The 15,780-nt window shown below is 43.6% G+C and overlaps 1 protein-coding gene across 1 annotated transcript in view; it reads right to left on the reverse strand.

The window, feature by feature from the left end:
• Positions 1 to 15,780, reverse strand: part of ABL2 (ABL proto-oncogene 2, non-receptor tyrosine kinase) — a 39,514-nt gene that overhangs the window by 5,341 nt on the left and 18,393 nt on the right. The window contains exons 2-10 of the mRNA XM_073571320.1: positions 6,262 to 6,432; positions 4,997 to 5,292; positions 4,606 to 4,878; positions 3,443 to 3,527; positions 3,174 to 3,351; positions 2,905 to 3,089; positions 1,739 to 1,891; positions 1,355 to 1,444; positions 78 to 245 (exon numbers count right to left, since the gene is read on the reverse strand). Coding sequence (XP_073427421.1) covers positions 78 to 245; positions 1,355 to 1,444; positions 1,739 to 1,891; positions 2,905 to 3,089; positions 3,174 to 3,351; positions 3,443 to 3,527; positions 4,606 to 4,878; positions 4,997 to 5,292; positions 6,262 to 6,432 — 1,599 coding nt within the window. The remainder of the gene's footprint in view (positions 1 to 77; positions 246 to 1,354; positions 1,445 to 1,738; positions 1,892 to 2,904; positions 3,090 to 3,173; positions 3,352 to 3,442; positions 3,528 to 4,605; positions 4,879 to 4,996; positions 5,293 to 6,261; positions 6,433 to 15,780) is intronic.

The following is a 15,780-nucleotide window of genomic DNA, read 5'->3' on the forward strand; positions in this document are numbered from 1 at the left end:
AAAACAGATTCTAGCCAACATGGCAGCCATTCACAAACATGGAATAGACACAGGAAACATATCTGCATCTCTATTACCTGGCGTTGTGCTTGAGGTGGAGTTATCTGACGAATCGCCAGTGCCTTCAATGTTCTCCTTATTCTCCACTTTCTTCTTCAGGGTTCGGGATTTAGAGGGCAGCAAGGGAAGACGACTCTGATAAGATGTTGTGGAGGAAGCAGTGCGCCCCAGCTCTTCAGCGACCTCTGCAAATGGAAAAACATGTCCGATCACATTGGGAATACACTAAATGGTGCCTCTGACCACCAGGAAGCTTTCGGCTAGATTTTTGCTCATTTATAATGGTTTACAGAGGATGTCCCCTTTAGTAAAGTTTTTACTTTAAGCTTTGCTGTTAGTATATTAAAAATAAAGAAGCAACAGGTTTTATTCACCCTCACCAGGTCCAGTGCGTAGTCTGTGCTGTCGACAGCACTGCAGCCAATCAATGAGCTCAGGGGCTCTGTCGAGAAGATGACATGGATCACTCATAGCTGCTGAGCTCACTGTTGAATGACATCAGCACTGCAGCCAAAATCAGACATTGGGAGCAGAAGCGAAGATTAAGTACTGGACCCAGTGAGGGTTAGTAAAGCATAGTGTTATTTTATCACTTACAGAGCTTATAGGGAACATTTTACAGAAAGGAAACAACTCTCTTATATGATCAATTTTTTTTTTTTTTTTTTTTTTAATACTGCAGTGTATACAATGGAAAAGCTCCCGAGATATAGGTCAAACGCATACACATGCATGGATTGTCTGGTAGTCAATCCCTTGCATGTGTTGCGGCGAGACATGCAGCTGCGGGGACTCAAACATTTTTCAAGCACGCCGAAGACGCTGTTAGCATCCGAGCATGCTCAGATAACACCTTATCCCAACACATTCAATCATCACTAATTAGTACCCCCGAAGAACGCAGTGTGAATCGACCCCTGGAATGTACGTGTTAATTGCTATATGGCCCGATAATTTTAGGACACACGAGTGTGTGACTTTTGGATCCAAAAGATCACAAGAACAAAGGGACCAAATTATTTCTGTCATTTGTTCGACAAAGTGACACTTCTGAATGCTCACTCTGTAGATAATTGCAACACTGCCCAGTCCACGGGTAATGGGGTTGCATGATATTTCGCTGTAGAGCAGTTCTGCTGTGCAAGGAAAATCTATGAAGAAACCAAAGAGCTAAACTAGCAAAACGCATCAATGAGGGCTACCACCAATGAGCGAGTGATGACGAATCATATGCCATGATGGAAAGAATTACTCAAATCTCCATTCCCAATTTGTCGGGTTAATAATCACCTACCTTCATTTATATTGGAGTCATGGAACATTGTTTCGAAGGCTTGGTGAGTCTCGGCAAAGGAAGGTCTTTCGGCGGGATTCCACTGCCAACCTAAATGAGTGAAAAGCACGTAGTGAGAAAATGGTTTACAGAAAATAAATACCATATCATGCCTAAATATACAAAGAGATAAAGGGTATGAAATAGAGAAAGCTCAATCTGAAATCCGGGAGCTTCAGCGCCCCTCAGACTAGTAACACCTCTTTCTTTTATAGCAATCTTTGCCCTGTGGCCAGTTTTGAAAAAGGGGTGGAAACTAAATTGAATAATTTATATTTTGGTTATGCATTCAATTTTAGGCTAATGGACACCAATAAACTCTTGAAGTAAGACAAAGTTACTCACAAGCTCTCATTAGCTCATAGACCTTCGGGGGGCATCCTTCTGGCTGCTCCATGCGATACCCTTTCTCCAGCAAGTCATAAACCTGGGACAGGTCGATGCCAGGGTATGGGGACATGCCATAGGTAGCGATCTCCCATAGTAGCACGCCAAAAGCTACACAAGAGATGGTACAGTCATTGATTAGAATAAAACACAGCTTTGGGAAAAGAAGTATAATATTCACATTACTTTAAAGGGGTTGTCCGGTGCAAATGTATAAGTGCAGTCACTCTGTGTGACTGCAATCTTCTGAATCCTCCCAGAGCATGCACTGTGCGCTGCGGGGATTATCCGGTTTCAGACATGGGACCAAAAAGTATGTATGAGTTATACATGCCCCTGGCCAGTGGGCGCGAACTTGCATTCCATACAATTGTATAGAGCAAGGCTGCCCCCTCTAGTCTGACTCGGGGTGCAGCCTCACTCACTACAAGTGTGTGCCCTGGGGGATTCATAATTCTACAATCACAGTGACTGCAGACTTATCAATTTGGACAGGATAACCCCGTTAAAGGGATCGTGTCAACAAAGTGAAGCCAGTGCGCCAAACAGATGCAAGTATTTTTCCCCTAGCCACCAGTCAATTGTCATTTCTTCTGCGTAACCAGAACAGGGCATATTGAGTCAATTCAGAGGAGCTAACATCCACTAAACAACCAAAGTATGACGCTCGGTGCACCCTTGGTGTGGCCAAGAGGCTTCGTGCACTGTTCCGCGCACTAGTTGCACATGTCCAGCCTTGCTTACTGGTGAGACACAGCTGTATTGCCTGGAAAGAGCATTGTCTGCAGGGAAAACTTAGGCAAGTCAGCGCTGTCAATCACCCATGAAGGAGTCGGGAACATGCAAAATCAGCGGGTGAAGCAGGGCACTGAGCCTCTTGGCCACACCAAGGGTGCACTGAGCACCATAATTAGCATGTCTGATTAAACTTCAGTCTATGCAGGATAATAGGAAACTGAAGGTGTTTTTTATAGGGGCCATATCCTCTACATTGCTATGTGCTTTGTTTATACTATCAGTTTGGGCTCACAGACTCCCTTTAACAATCTTCAGAGTCACATATACAGTAGCTTCATATTATGTATAGTATATGAAGTAACAGACATTATGGCACAAGTCCTTACCCCAGACATCTGATTTTATGGAGAAAGTGTTGTATGCAAGGCTTTCAGGAGCGGTCCATTTTATAGGAAATTTGGCACCGGCATGAGCTGTGTATGTGTCTCCAGTCATAAGACGAGACAGACCAAAGTCAGCCACTTTCACCACGTGATTTTCCCCAACCAAGCAGTTCCTTGCAGCAAGATCCCTACAAAGAAGGAATAGTATATTATCCAGATATTTATATAAATTGCCATAAGATCAATGTAACAAGATGGTGCATGCCGCTCACCGGTGTATGAAGTTTTTCCTCTCCAGATACTCCATGGCGGAGGAGATCTGTGTGGCCATATAGAGCAGAACGACGGCCGTCACTTCCTCCCGGTTACATTCCCGGAGATAATCTAGCAGGTTCCCAAAGTGCATGTATTCTGTTACTATATAAAATGGGGGCTCCAGTGTGCAGACACCTGATGGGACAGGACATATGAGGAGGGGCACATTGCATACCCAATAGATCGATCAGACATCACTTCAGATCCACTTTCGTTCTGTACTCACCTAAGAGTTGCACAAGGTTGGGATGTTTGATCTCTTTCATGACAGCAGCCTCCTTCAGAAACTCTTCTACCTCCATTGTGTCTTCCTGTAAAGGATGAACAATGCAGGTATGAGGGACGTTAACCAGTTTTAGGAGAAATAGAACCAAATTAAAAATGATCTATATAAAAAAAGAGGGCGGAAAAATGGGCGCCCGCAAGTGTCTGCAAATCAGGAACCATCTAGAAGGATAACACAAAGACTGAGAAATTCTCTATATTATCATGAATGGATAAGTTGTTGTCGCTGGTATTTAAGTAAACTGCTGGGAGCAGGATGGGGTTCACACATCCATGTTTCGCAGTCGGAGGCACGGACCAACTGCAATTCTCCTGACCGGTTCTCCACAGCCTAAGCATATATGGGCTTAGGGGTTCGGGTCTAGAGACCTGCCTCCGGTGTGTGCTCGGACAGTGAAATACAGATGAGTGAATGCAGTCTTAGGCCCAGCAGTGTTATAGCGGACTTTCTAGTGTCACATATTGGAGGTAGACAACCTAGATGTCAATACCTGACCCTTTACAAGTCTTGCCACATGGCAGGACATTTAGCGAAACTCTTTAGCAAAAAGTGGAGATTTAGAAGATCAGGTCACTCACTGTGGACACTGCCAATCTGCCGCAGGATTTTGGCCTACTTATAGGATGTCAACTTTATGTGAGCCCTATGTGCAGATGTTAAATCCACTGGATCACATTCAGCCCCCTTTCTGAATTTCAGATGCAGCTACTTTTGGCCAATCAGAAGTGGTGGTAATTGGTCAACTTTTCAAAAGAGCCCCTAACTAGTGATGAGCGAGCATGCCCACCACTTGAGTGAGCATTGGGGTGCTTGGGTACACATCGAATATCGCTGATGCTTGCGTTTCCGCCCCGCATGTTTCACGGCTGTTAGATAGCCAATAAACAAGCGAGGATGCCTGTGTAAGGCAGGCAATCCCTGCATCTTTTTTGGCTATGCAACAGGTGCGAAACATGTGTGACACGGACTCGAGCACCAGTGATGCTCGATGTGTACCCAAGCACCCTGATGCTCACTCGAGTGGCGAGCACACTCGCTCATCACTACCTCCAACCTGTGTAATAGAAAAAGAAAAAATAAGAAAAAGCCGCTGCTATTCTTACCTTGAGCGTTTTTACAGCTACGGTGAGGCTATATTTTTTCCAGACCCCAACATAAACTTCTCCATATTGTCCCCCTCCCAGCTTGTGCTTCATGGTGATGTCTGTGCGCTCCATCTCCCACTTATCGTGAATGGGGGACACTCCATAAACGGTGGGCTTGTTGCACTTAGGTGCAGGGTAGTGTAAAATTGTGACCAGGCCATCGGCCACTGTGGAGTGATGGTGGACCAGTTCAGCCAGTGTGTTGAAACGGCTCTCTGCAGTGACATAGACCTGGAAGACAAATAATGCTCCGTTTAACATGAGCTCTGTGTGAACTTGTCTCAATACTCTAATTCTGTGCCGAAATGACATCCATTACCCCTTCACTAAGTTCCCATGTCAGTCTCACCTTTCCATCAGAGGCAGTGTTTATGCGGTAGTGGTAGACGCGACCCTCGTAACGCAGGGAAATGGAGAGCTGACCCGGACTGCTCTCACTCTCTCGCACCAGGAAACTGCCATTAATAAGACTGCTGAGAAGATACTCCGCCGCGCTCCTAGACACAGGGCCATGGTACCAGGAGTGTTTCTCAAGGCTGTTGACAGGAGTGATGTAATTACTGGGCACCCAGCCCTGACCGTTTTTAGACAGCACCTCGCACCATTCTCCATTCTGGTTATAGCACAACACACGCAGCTTTTCTCCTACGATAAAATAAAAGTTACATAGAAAAGTTAGGATATTAATTTTAGAGCTAAAAAAAAATAAATTAAAAAAATCTAAAAAAAATTTGTGCACTCGCCGATGAACCAATACTAGACTCGTACTTCTACAGTGGGCAGGGCAGAAGACTTTCAGCAGTCTCATTATCATAATAGATGAGTTTACTGGTCACTTGGGAAGATGCAAGATTTTGGATTTTTATTTTATATATAGAAAGTAAAATTTCTAATAAAAAAATTATATAAAAAATAAAAATTAAATAAATTTTAAAAAATAATTAAACATTAGGTCATTTTTTGATGACACCATCCCCTTTAAATCTGTCATTCATCGCTCATTCGGGCTCTCTGCGTAACACAATGTGTCAGTTCTGCCTGGAAAATTATTTTAAAGGGGTTGTGCAGGTTTATCAGGAAAGTCTGCAGTCTCTCTCTGTGACTGCAGACTTGTGAATCCTTGCATAGTGCAAGTTGTGAGGATTATCCGGGCGATCACATGACTGCAAGTATGCGATATGACTACTCCCGGCCACATTCCAATTAGACGTGTGCGACCTTGCTCCATCAAATTGTATTGAGCGAGGTCACGCGCGTCTAGTCTGAATGTAAGTCCGGGAGTAGGCATATCGCACGATAGCAGCCAAAAGATCACTCTGTCTTGTCGCCATCACAGGAGAATTCTGAAAATGCACATGTGTGTGCAGTCACCACAGACTGCAGACTTTTGAGCCAAACCTGGACAACCCCTTTAAATATGTACAGAAGGTTAGCACGGCAAGAATGAAGACTAAAAAGCTCTCCTAAATTACATTTTAAATGGAAAAAAAATACAATAAAAAATATATTCGAGGGACTGCAGACAATGAGACTTTACTGGTGAGATTAAGATTACCGCTATCTTGGGAGAACAAAAGACTGAGCGAATCACATAAGAAAAACAGAAGACCGAACCTTTGGTGATGCTCAGGGTGTTGTCTCCACTGGCCACAAAATCGTAGAGTGCAAGGAAGAGATTGGGGTCGCTCTCTGCTGCTCCCAGCAAATTCTCCTTGGAGCTCCAGCGGATGGCGTCGTTGAGCGCTTGTGGTTCGGAGTCACTGCCATAAGGACGGTGCAACGCTTCTAGGAAGAAGAAGCAGAAATATAAGACGCCCGGCGACTCACCGTTATCTAATTTATTGCTCTTTCTGGTTCACTAATACGCATTATGTATTGAGTCATCACGAGTCACGACAACATTCCTAAGTGATAACTAAACACATCGGAAGAGTCAAAAATGTATAAAATGCATAATAAGAATGCAAAATTCCTATTAAATAGAGATAAGAGATTATGTATCACAAGAAAATCAACTCCCATTTCGAAGAAAACTTTTGGCTGTGGGCATAAGAAAAAACAAAAAAAACTTCGCTCTTGTCCTCTTATACACTACAGTCATTTTCATATATAGAGAAAGAAATAAGACCAACTCTTTGTTATTTTTATTCCCTTTCCCACACACTCTGGGACCCCATTTTCATGAACATTGGACCCCAGAGACAATATATTTATCAGCAGAATCACACACTGCCATTGGGGACACAGTTAATACTTTAGTACTTTTCTGCATTGTTAGGCATATTTTAAATGTCCCTCACCCACGGGATATGAAAAAGAACAAAAGCCGTCTCCAATTACACAACACTTGAGAAAGATGAAAGGCTCCGTAACTTTGCCGAGGTCGTTTACACCTCAGCGTTTGATCCATACGGAAGCCAGAGAGACAACAAAAAGGTTCTTCTGAGCAGGGGTTACATTCATCTCTGACCCAATGTTAGGTCAGATAAAGGCCTCACCACCAGAGCCGGGTCATGGCCATGTGAGGTCTCCATCTCTAGCGACTTTATAGGTCTGTCATTTAGGGAATTCCCTAATGTAACCCCCCCAAGTCCAGCAGTCTCGATGCTAAAAGAAGGGCAGCAATGTTTTGTGAGAAGAGCCAGACACCGGAGAATCCGGGAGGCAGACACCATGATAAAAATAAATGACATAGAAAAACGAAAAACAAGAGGGCAGGTTTCCAGGCTCCTCCGCCGCCGACCACTAGACAGCGTTTATTTCTACCATGACATCATCCGCATCGTGTGCCAGTTATAGGCTGGACGTGGGTCATCTCCCAAAATAACCAGGACCTGCACCATTTCACCAAGCCAGACCATTCCTTGAATACAGGAATCATTTATATGCATTCTGGATGATGAAAATAGTTTACACAAACTCAATATACGGGATTTACAAGCTCTATTACAGGAACACAACGCTGCATATAACCGCTGGCTGCACAAAGACACTGGAGAAGCCTTATAGTGGAAATCAAGACCCTAAGTGTACGTTCCCATATGGCAAAATCAGAGTAGACGGCCAGTCACAGCGTATTTGCAGCAAGGTCAGGGTGCATGTGAAGAAAAGAGGCAATGTAAGAGTTATTCTAATCATTCGTTTTCAAGGACGCTTTGCTCACCAGCCTCCAGGCTTTCAGTGGGTGATACAGTCCTGATGATTGACAGTTCAGACCAGCAGCAAGGTAGCGCCGACACTACAAGCAGAGGAGCGCAGGGGGGATCCAGTGATCCGGCCAGCTTCAGAGCAGCACTTACAAGTCTTGCCTAAAAGACTGGCCACTGCTGACAGTTCGCAGCAGTGGTCGGTAACTTTGGCAATGAGCAATAGACAAAATTAAAAATCCCCGCATTCTTGAGAACATGGGCACGCCGCCCCGGCAGCAGGATCGGACGGCGCATGCAGCCCCGGCAGCAGGATCGGACAAGCAGCAGTTATCCCACTGACAGATCCTATAGTATGAGAGGGAACAGAAAAATAAAAAATCTGTTCCTGGTCACTAAATATTTCTAAACACCAAGTGAGGTGTATCTAAAGGAAGAAGTCGCACATAAATGGGGGGGGGGTAGGTATACAGTAATAGGAACAAAGAATGAAACAATAAAACATGCACCAGTGTTAGATATTCTGCATCACACAATCACATATACCAGGTCCATCAGGTACACAGACATTAACCCATTACAAAATATGTATGGCACTAAACTGTAACAATTACTCAGCCACCAATTTTTGCTTGTTGTCCTGCTTTACCACAGTGAACACTAATAAATGTCCAATTGCTGGGAACCCCCAATTTAAAGTTTGGAAGTCCTAAGCCCCTATATGGAGAGGTGATTGAGCATAACCAGTAGGACACTTCATTAAAAATCTATGGGATGGACAGTGATGGGTGTGAGGTCACACATGAGGGTCCTCCAATGGACTCCATCCTGTGGTCAGGTGATAAGCATTCATTGTCAGAAGATCCATGCAAGAACATGTCAACAGATAAAAGAGCTGCATTCAAGGGCCTCTACACACAAGATAAAAGCTGGCTGAACCCCAGGATTTTGATAGGATCCGCTGCCCATCCAATTTGTATGGGGTCCCCAAAAAGATTATATTAGGATCAGGTGTTTGGAATTCAATCAACCAAAGCTTTCATTTGGTGCGGAGATAAGACGCCGCCAGTGGAGTCTGACAGCGGCTCTGTCATAGAGTACACAGGAGCGCTGAGCTGAGCGTTCCGGAGTATGGGGGGAGATGGATGACAGCTATCTAATGTGTATGGAGAGCGTAAAGCTATCATGGTCTTTGCTCTCGGTGTGTCATACATCGGGCAGCGCACACTGCCTGTGCACAGAAGAATTAGGGGATCCATTTGATTTGTGTCTGAGCAGACACAACACAAAATGCACCATACCAAAAGGCAATACTTAGCTCTGGGAGCAAAAGATCAACAAGAACGGGTTAAAAATAGCCGTCTGTCCCATAAAAGAAAGTCACAATACAAGCGAGGCGACGGGTCATCTGAAACCCAACAAGGGAGTAGCGACACACGGCAAATACACAATAACGTTTATGTGTTTCATTATAGCTGCTCTCGATTGATCAAAGGCTTGTTCCCGAGCAGGTTATCACCATGAATGTCACAACTCTTGTTTCCGATCGTCCATCATGGGCCGTTAAGAAAACCTTTATATCTATGGGCCAACATGTGATGAGCGTTACAATTGTATCATACAAGTCACAGGATAGTACAGCTTGCCGTGTGTATCGGATCACAATGATCGCAGCAGCTGGGACGTCTTGTACAGAGTAAAAGTCTGTGTTACATCAGCCACACAGTGCACTCGTTTCCTCAAGGTGCATTATATATGGCCGTAGAAAAGGGCTCGCTTCACTCTAGTGTCACCTTCATCTCAGATTCCAGACAGATCTATTTTTGAAAGGATTCCTGACAGATCCCATTGATATCTAATAGAGATCATTCAGGTTTACAACACTCTTAATAGCAGATTACATTATACTTGCTACCATTTACTAGGGCAGCACGGTGGCTGAGTGGTTAGCACTGTATGGTGGCTCTGTGGTTAGCACTGTATGGTGGCTCTGTGGTTAGCATTGCAGCCTTACAGCGCTGGGGTCCTGGAATCAAATCCCACCAAGGAAAACATCTTAGAAGGAGTTTGTATGCTCTCCCCATGTTTGCGTGGGTTTCCCCCGGGGTTCTCCGTTTTTTTCCCATACTCCAAAGACATACTGATAGGGAGTCTAGATTGTGAGCCCCAATGGGGACAGTGATTATGATGAAGATGTCTGTAAAGTGCTGTGGTGCTATACAAATAAAATAAAATATAAATACCATAAATGATAGCCCGAATTATCTAGCAACTACTACTAAATATTATAAACTACAGTAGTAGTATATTCCACACTGTCAAATAGCCTTCAAATGTTCAGCCCGACCGCACCATAAGGGGTCAGATTTCTAATATACAGATTTAAAAATCCACTATTAAAACTGCAGTGTGGAAAACAAGGACTAACATAAAATTATTGAGTGCAGCAGCTAACATATGTGCCAAGAGGCATGGAAGAAAGAAAATTAATTTCTAATAAAACAAAAAAGTATAATAATACGACGCAAAATCGTCTTATGCAGAACCAGGATACAGCGGATGAGAAACACAATGGCAGCCTATAAGGAAACACTGTATAGCGGCAGTAACACACTGCAGGCAAAGTAATAAAGTGTCACAACTGTAACTGAACCCATCCTACCCAGAGTCTACAAGAAGAGAGTGATTGTGATCAAGACATGAAATCTTACCCTGTGGATGGAACTTATTTTGCCGGACGGCCTTTTCCCAAAATGCTGCGCTAATCATGTGTCCTTTTCCATCCAAGACACCAGGAGAGGCAGGGACCGGGCCAAGTATCATGACCGCCGACAGACTGGAGTGGCGGCTAGCAGCGTGGCATAGATGCTGTCTGTACCCACTTTGCAAGTATGAGCACACTGGCACGGCAGAGGAATTTGAAGAGCTGGGAGGGACGGGTGGAGACAGATGGAGGAGGATGGGGTCCGGTTACAAGCACTGGCGTGCTGCACCAGTTGCTCCATTTATTGGGAGTGTGGATGGGAAATGTGACGGAAAAAATGTCTTAAGTATTTCTTATAACTGCAAGGGATGAATGGCAAAATAACAGGGGGCAGGAGGGGGCATACACATAAAATATCATTTACAGCAGTCAGCACATGACAAACCCTCTTCTAGGTACTATATACAAAGATACATACACGGTAAAACCATTAGGACACCGTACCCTAAACCTGCCTAGGTTCTCGGAAACCTGCCCAAACCACGTATCCCCTGCTTGGGCATTAGACACCAGATCAGCGATTCCTGCAATGATCAGAAAGGTCTACATTACCTAATCAAACAATTGAAGAATAATTTGCCAAATTATCAGGTCTGATAATATCTGGTGCCCATCTTTACACATGGCATCTACCATCCCATCACGAGTTATACAAGCTTTAACACATGTATGGATTACCATGACAATCTATGGGTGTTGTAAGAGGTAAAGAATAAATCCGGGGTCCACGTCTTTCAGCAGCCGTGCGCCAAAGTCAGAAAAAGGACTCCAGGCGTGGATTCAATTTCTGTTCTAAGTTAGGCCACTTTTATTACATAAATTAGAAAGTGATTTAGTCAGGATGCATTAGACCCCTCCACCATCTGCTATGCATCACCCCCAAAAAGTGGATGGAGCTAGCTAGCATCAATACAAACACACCAACACTCAAAAGTAGTGAGCAATAGAAGAGAAAAAAAAAAAAGCTTTAAAACTTTTCTACGGCAGATTTCCATTGAAAAAGGCTTGATGAATCAGCCCCTATATATGGAAACACCCCCTGATATTTCCACGGACACCAGACATTGGGGGGAGACTAAGGAACTGGCATGTCGATATCTACAGTATACGGCAAATAAAAACTTTGCACCTATATTATTCTGGCGCCCCCAAACTTGTAGAATTTGGCTTCCACGCTCCTCTTGTGAATAAAAAGCCTTATTAATGAGAGGACCATCTTTTATAAAGGGTAGTCGTGATTTCCAGAGCACTCAGGACATGTCAAGTGCGTACCAGGACTAGTACATTTTCCAATTAGGCAGAAGAGGCGCACACTTCCGAGTGGAGCGGACGGCAGCTGGGTTGGCACAGGGGATACGGAAGCTGCATGTGTGTCGGCCCGATGTCTTTCTGGTGTACGGCTTCTCCATCACAGCTGTTGTTCTGATACTCCCATGCTACAGGCATGCAGCAGCTGGCCGAGACAAAGCCACCATGACTGGCCAAACGCCACCAACAATAAAAGAAGCAATAAACTTACAGATCAGGAAAGCGAGAAAAAAAACATGTACTTGTTCAAGTGCAAGGTGACCTACAGGCTCCAAAAATCATTACCTAGGTCATTTATAATATTTTCCTGGAGCTTTTAGTTTTTCAGATTAACAATGGCTTTTCTTTGGCTAAAGCTTAAAAAAAACACTACATGTGAACATAATCCAAGGCTCCACTCACCTTTTTTTGGTTTTTAAATTAGCCTCTTGTTTCATGCTACAAATACAAAAAAATAATGTTGCAAGATGCAGAAATTTTCAAAAAACAATGCTTCATGTAAAAACCTTCCTAAAGGGTTCAGTGTGTGACTGCTCCACAGGTTGGATGCCAAACTTTCCCGGGATCACAGCGCAACAGAGTTATGCCGTCAGCACTAAAGCACATGAGCGAGCGCCGACTGACTGCAGCGGTCCCATACTGGACGCTTGTAAAAGATCAGGATGACTGACGGATTTTGGAACATCTTGGCATACACATACAAACTGCTCCATCTTTCCTGGCAATTTACACAGAAATGCTCCAAGGCATCCTAGAGAGGAAATGAGAGACGACATATCAAAGAGCGCATCCGGAAAGGCTTCTCCGAGCCAGAAAACATTGTTTTAATGTAAATCTTACACACTGAAGATGAGTTTCTTTTCCCCACCTGAATTTACATAGAATTTCTATGAGACATGTTGTGAAATAAATTTCAAGAAAAATATCCTCTCTCATATCCTGAATTACAAGGAGGCGGAATTAATTTGTAGCACTGTGTCTCCAGGCTCCCCAATCTTTTGCTAGCTGAGAAATCACTACTTGGATTTGCATAATCCGATTTATTGTCTATATTGTTCTTTTTCTCTCAGACATTATTGGCCATAAAATTCTGCAGGTTTTTGGAAATGGTGGTGAGCTTTCCATTGCAAACTTGACATAACCTGCTTGTAGGTCTCGAACAATAGCTTGCTCTTAGAGAAAGAACAAGCTATTGGTCGAAACGCGTAACCCACCATCTGTTACTCATGTGAATGAATTTTCTTTTTCGTTCTGGACTTATTTTTAAATAATAAATTGGACTTTTTTTGTGAAGCTGGACCTTCTCTCCTTTTTTCTGGCAATTGCGTGACGACTGCACGTGGTCCGGGCTTCCCACAACACATGCCTTCAGGTGAGCTGGCTTTTTTCTTTTTATTCTGCTTGTAGGTCTACCTGTCCTCAGATTTTTCTCCATATTTCTCAATGGAATGCAAGCATAGCCAACTTTCCAATGAAATCAGACCCTGAAACACCATTATATGTATCAGAGGGTATGTTCACACCACGGGTTGTTTTTTTTTTTAAAACTGTTTTTGTGTATGGTTCCAAACGGAACGCGGTGTGGTTTAAAGTAGAGCGAGACGTCACACAAGGCGGCATCCCGTCTGCGTGTCTCTTCAACTTACATACAGAAGCTATTTTCAGGAAGAATGGACTTGCCCAAAAAGAAGGAATCAAAATTAATGAACAAATAATCAATACGCAGACGATACAACATTGATAGCAACAAGTGTAGATGGGATGAAGGACTTATTACGGAGTGTCAAGATGGAAAGCTCGAACATGGGACTTCTACTAAATACAAGGAAGAAAGAAGATATTGGCTACTGCCAGGTACGACCGGGACACATGTAAGATGGACGGCGACTAACTGGAAGTTGTAAAGACTTTTACCCTACTAAGATCAATAGAACAGCTATTGGCAAATCAACAATGAAGTCACTGGACAAGGTCTTCAAATCGAGGAACATTTCACTGGCGATGAAGACACAGCTCGCACATAGTTTGGTGTTTTCAGTGGTAACAGAGATGTGAAACCTGGACGATAAAGAAACAAGACAACAAGAAACGACGCCTTTGAAATGTGGTGCTGGAGAGGGAGGTTATCAATACCATGGATGGTAAGAAGAACAAACAACATCATATGAAGAGTAATCACTGGAGAAGGACATCATGGTCAGAAGAAGAGAAGGAACAAGGCAAAGAGGAAGATGAGCAACCTAATGGCTTGATACTATCAAGATAATGGTGGAGAAGACCTTGGTGGACCTATGAAGGTTTTCACAAGATCAATCTTCCTACAGAGCGTTCATGCATCATGTCGATATGGCTTGGGGTTGAATCGCAAGTCCGTTACATAAAATAAATGATTTGTTTATGAAGCAATAGAAAAAACAGCACCGTGTCTGCCACAGGCAGGTTTTCCTATTGAAATGAGTAGGAAACAGTATTGAAGCAGTTTCTCTTATGGATTTTGGAGCAGAATTGGCTCCATATTCCACCTCTAAAAACCCCCTGTGTATAAGCTCATGTGGTTCTTAATGAGATGCATGTCCAGAGACTCTGTGCCAACATAGCTTTAAAAAGAAAATCCTTAGCGGAAGACAAAAAAAATTACGCACCGGATCTCAACGTAAGCAAAGGACATATGTTCAATGTGGAGTTTGATGCAGACTCGCCATGGATTTTATTCTATACATTAAAATCTGCAGTTTTTAAATAAAATAAACACGCCACGGGCCTTGAAAAAAAAAAAAAAAAAAAAAAATCTACATTGCTGCGACATTACTCGTTGCATGTGGCGGAGGTACTTGAACACTATCCACATGAATTGCATTTTAAATAATTGCAGATCAGAGGTGCAGTGTGTCTGAACTCAGAGTTATATTCCATATTCCAAAATTGCTGACAATAGCGTCAACTCCCTGTCCATAGGTGAAAGGGGTTTCACACCATCATTTACTGTATATAACGTAATTAAACAATATCCATCATTTGCTGATAAAATAACGATCCAATAAAGTTATAACATTTACTTCTATAGTAGATTGCCCCCTGGTGTTCAGAGTGTGTAACACTCTGCACGTCCTACTGCTCACACATGCCCAGTTACTCTAGGCAGTAACATGGGAGAATAGCTGGGAAGATTGCTTCTGAAGAAAACACTAGAACTACTATATTGTCAGCTGCCAGAAGGGGAAGGAAAGTGATGTGGTCTAGATTCCGACCTCAGCCTGTGCCGGTGGGTCACCCGCCCCAAACTCAACAGTCTCATATATGCCCATGAGGCAGTAGAGTTCGGGTCTCCAGACTAAAGGACAGTCCATGCTTTGCAGTCTGAGCTTGGACGTCTGCATGAACCCTGTGTCAGAATTAGGAGCGGCTTAAAAGGGGTTTTCTCCTCTTCCTTCTTTAGGCGTTCACAGTTTGGCAGACCCCTGGGAACCTTCTTGCCGGCAGCGTTGTGCTCCTGATGACTGAATGTTCAGACCAGCGACAAGGTGAAGCTTTTGGTCCGGACCGTGCGTTCCCCAAAGCCGCAAAAGGAGGCAGCTTTGCCGCTGCATCATCAGAGGAGCAAAGATGCAGTAAAGCAGGCCCAATCTAACAATACGGCCAAGCTCAATAACAAAGAGCTTGCAAGAGCTGCGTTCCTCGTCTAGGAAATTAGCCACCTAAAATAGATGGCAGCGGTGTCCATTAACTTTGGCACTGAGCAGTAAACAGTGACGCTTAGAATGTCTCCGTTCTTGAGAAGTAACTTCCAAAGTAGTTTGCTTTTACAAGCAGTTAGCAATTTTAACTACTTGCCAAAATGACAAAACCCATTTAAGTCAAAAGCCTGTGCATCACAGACAGATTTCAATTAGAACAGTGTAATGTTTCATTTTTCCT

Source organism: Dendrobates tinctorius, unplaced genomic scaffold (assembly GCF_039654945.1).
Source record: "Dendrobates tinctorius isolate UK_male_01 unplaced genomic scaffold, ASM3965494v1 ptg000029l, whole genome shotgun sequence".
Classification (NCBI taxonomy): domain Eukaryota; kingdom Metazoa; phylum Chordata; class Amphibia; order Anura; family Dendrobatidae; genus Dendrobates; species Dendrobates tinctorius.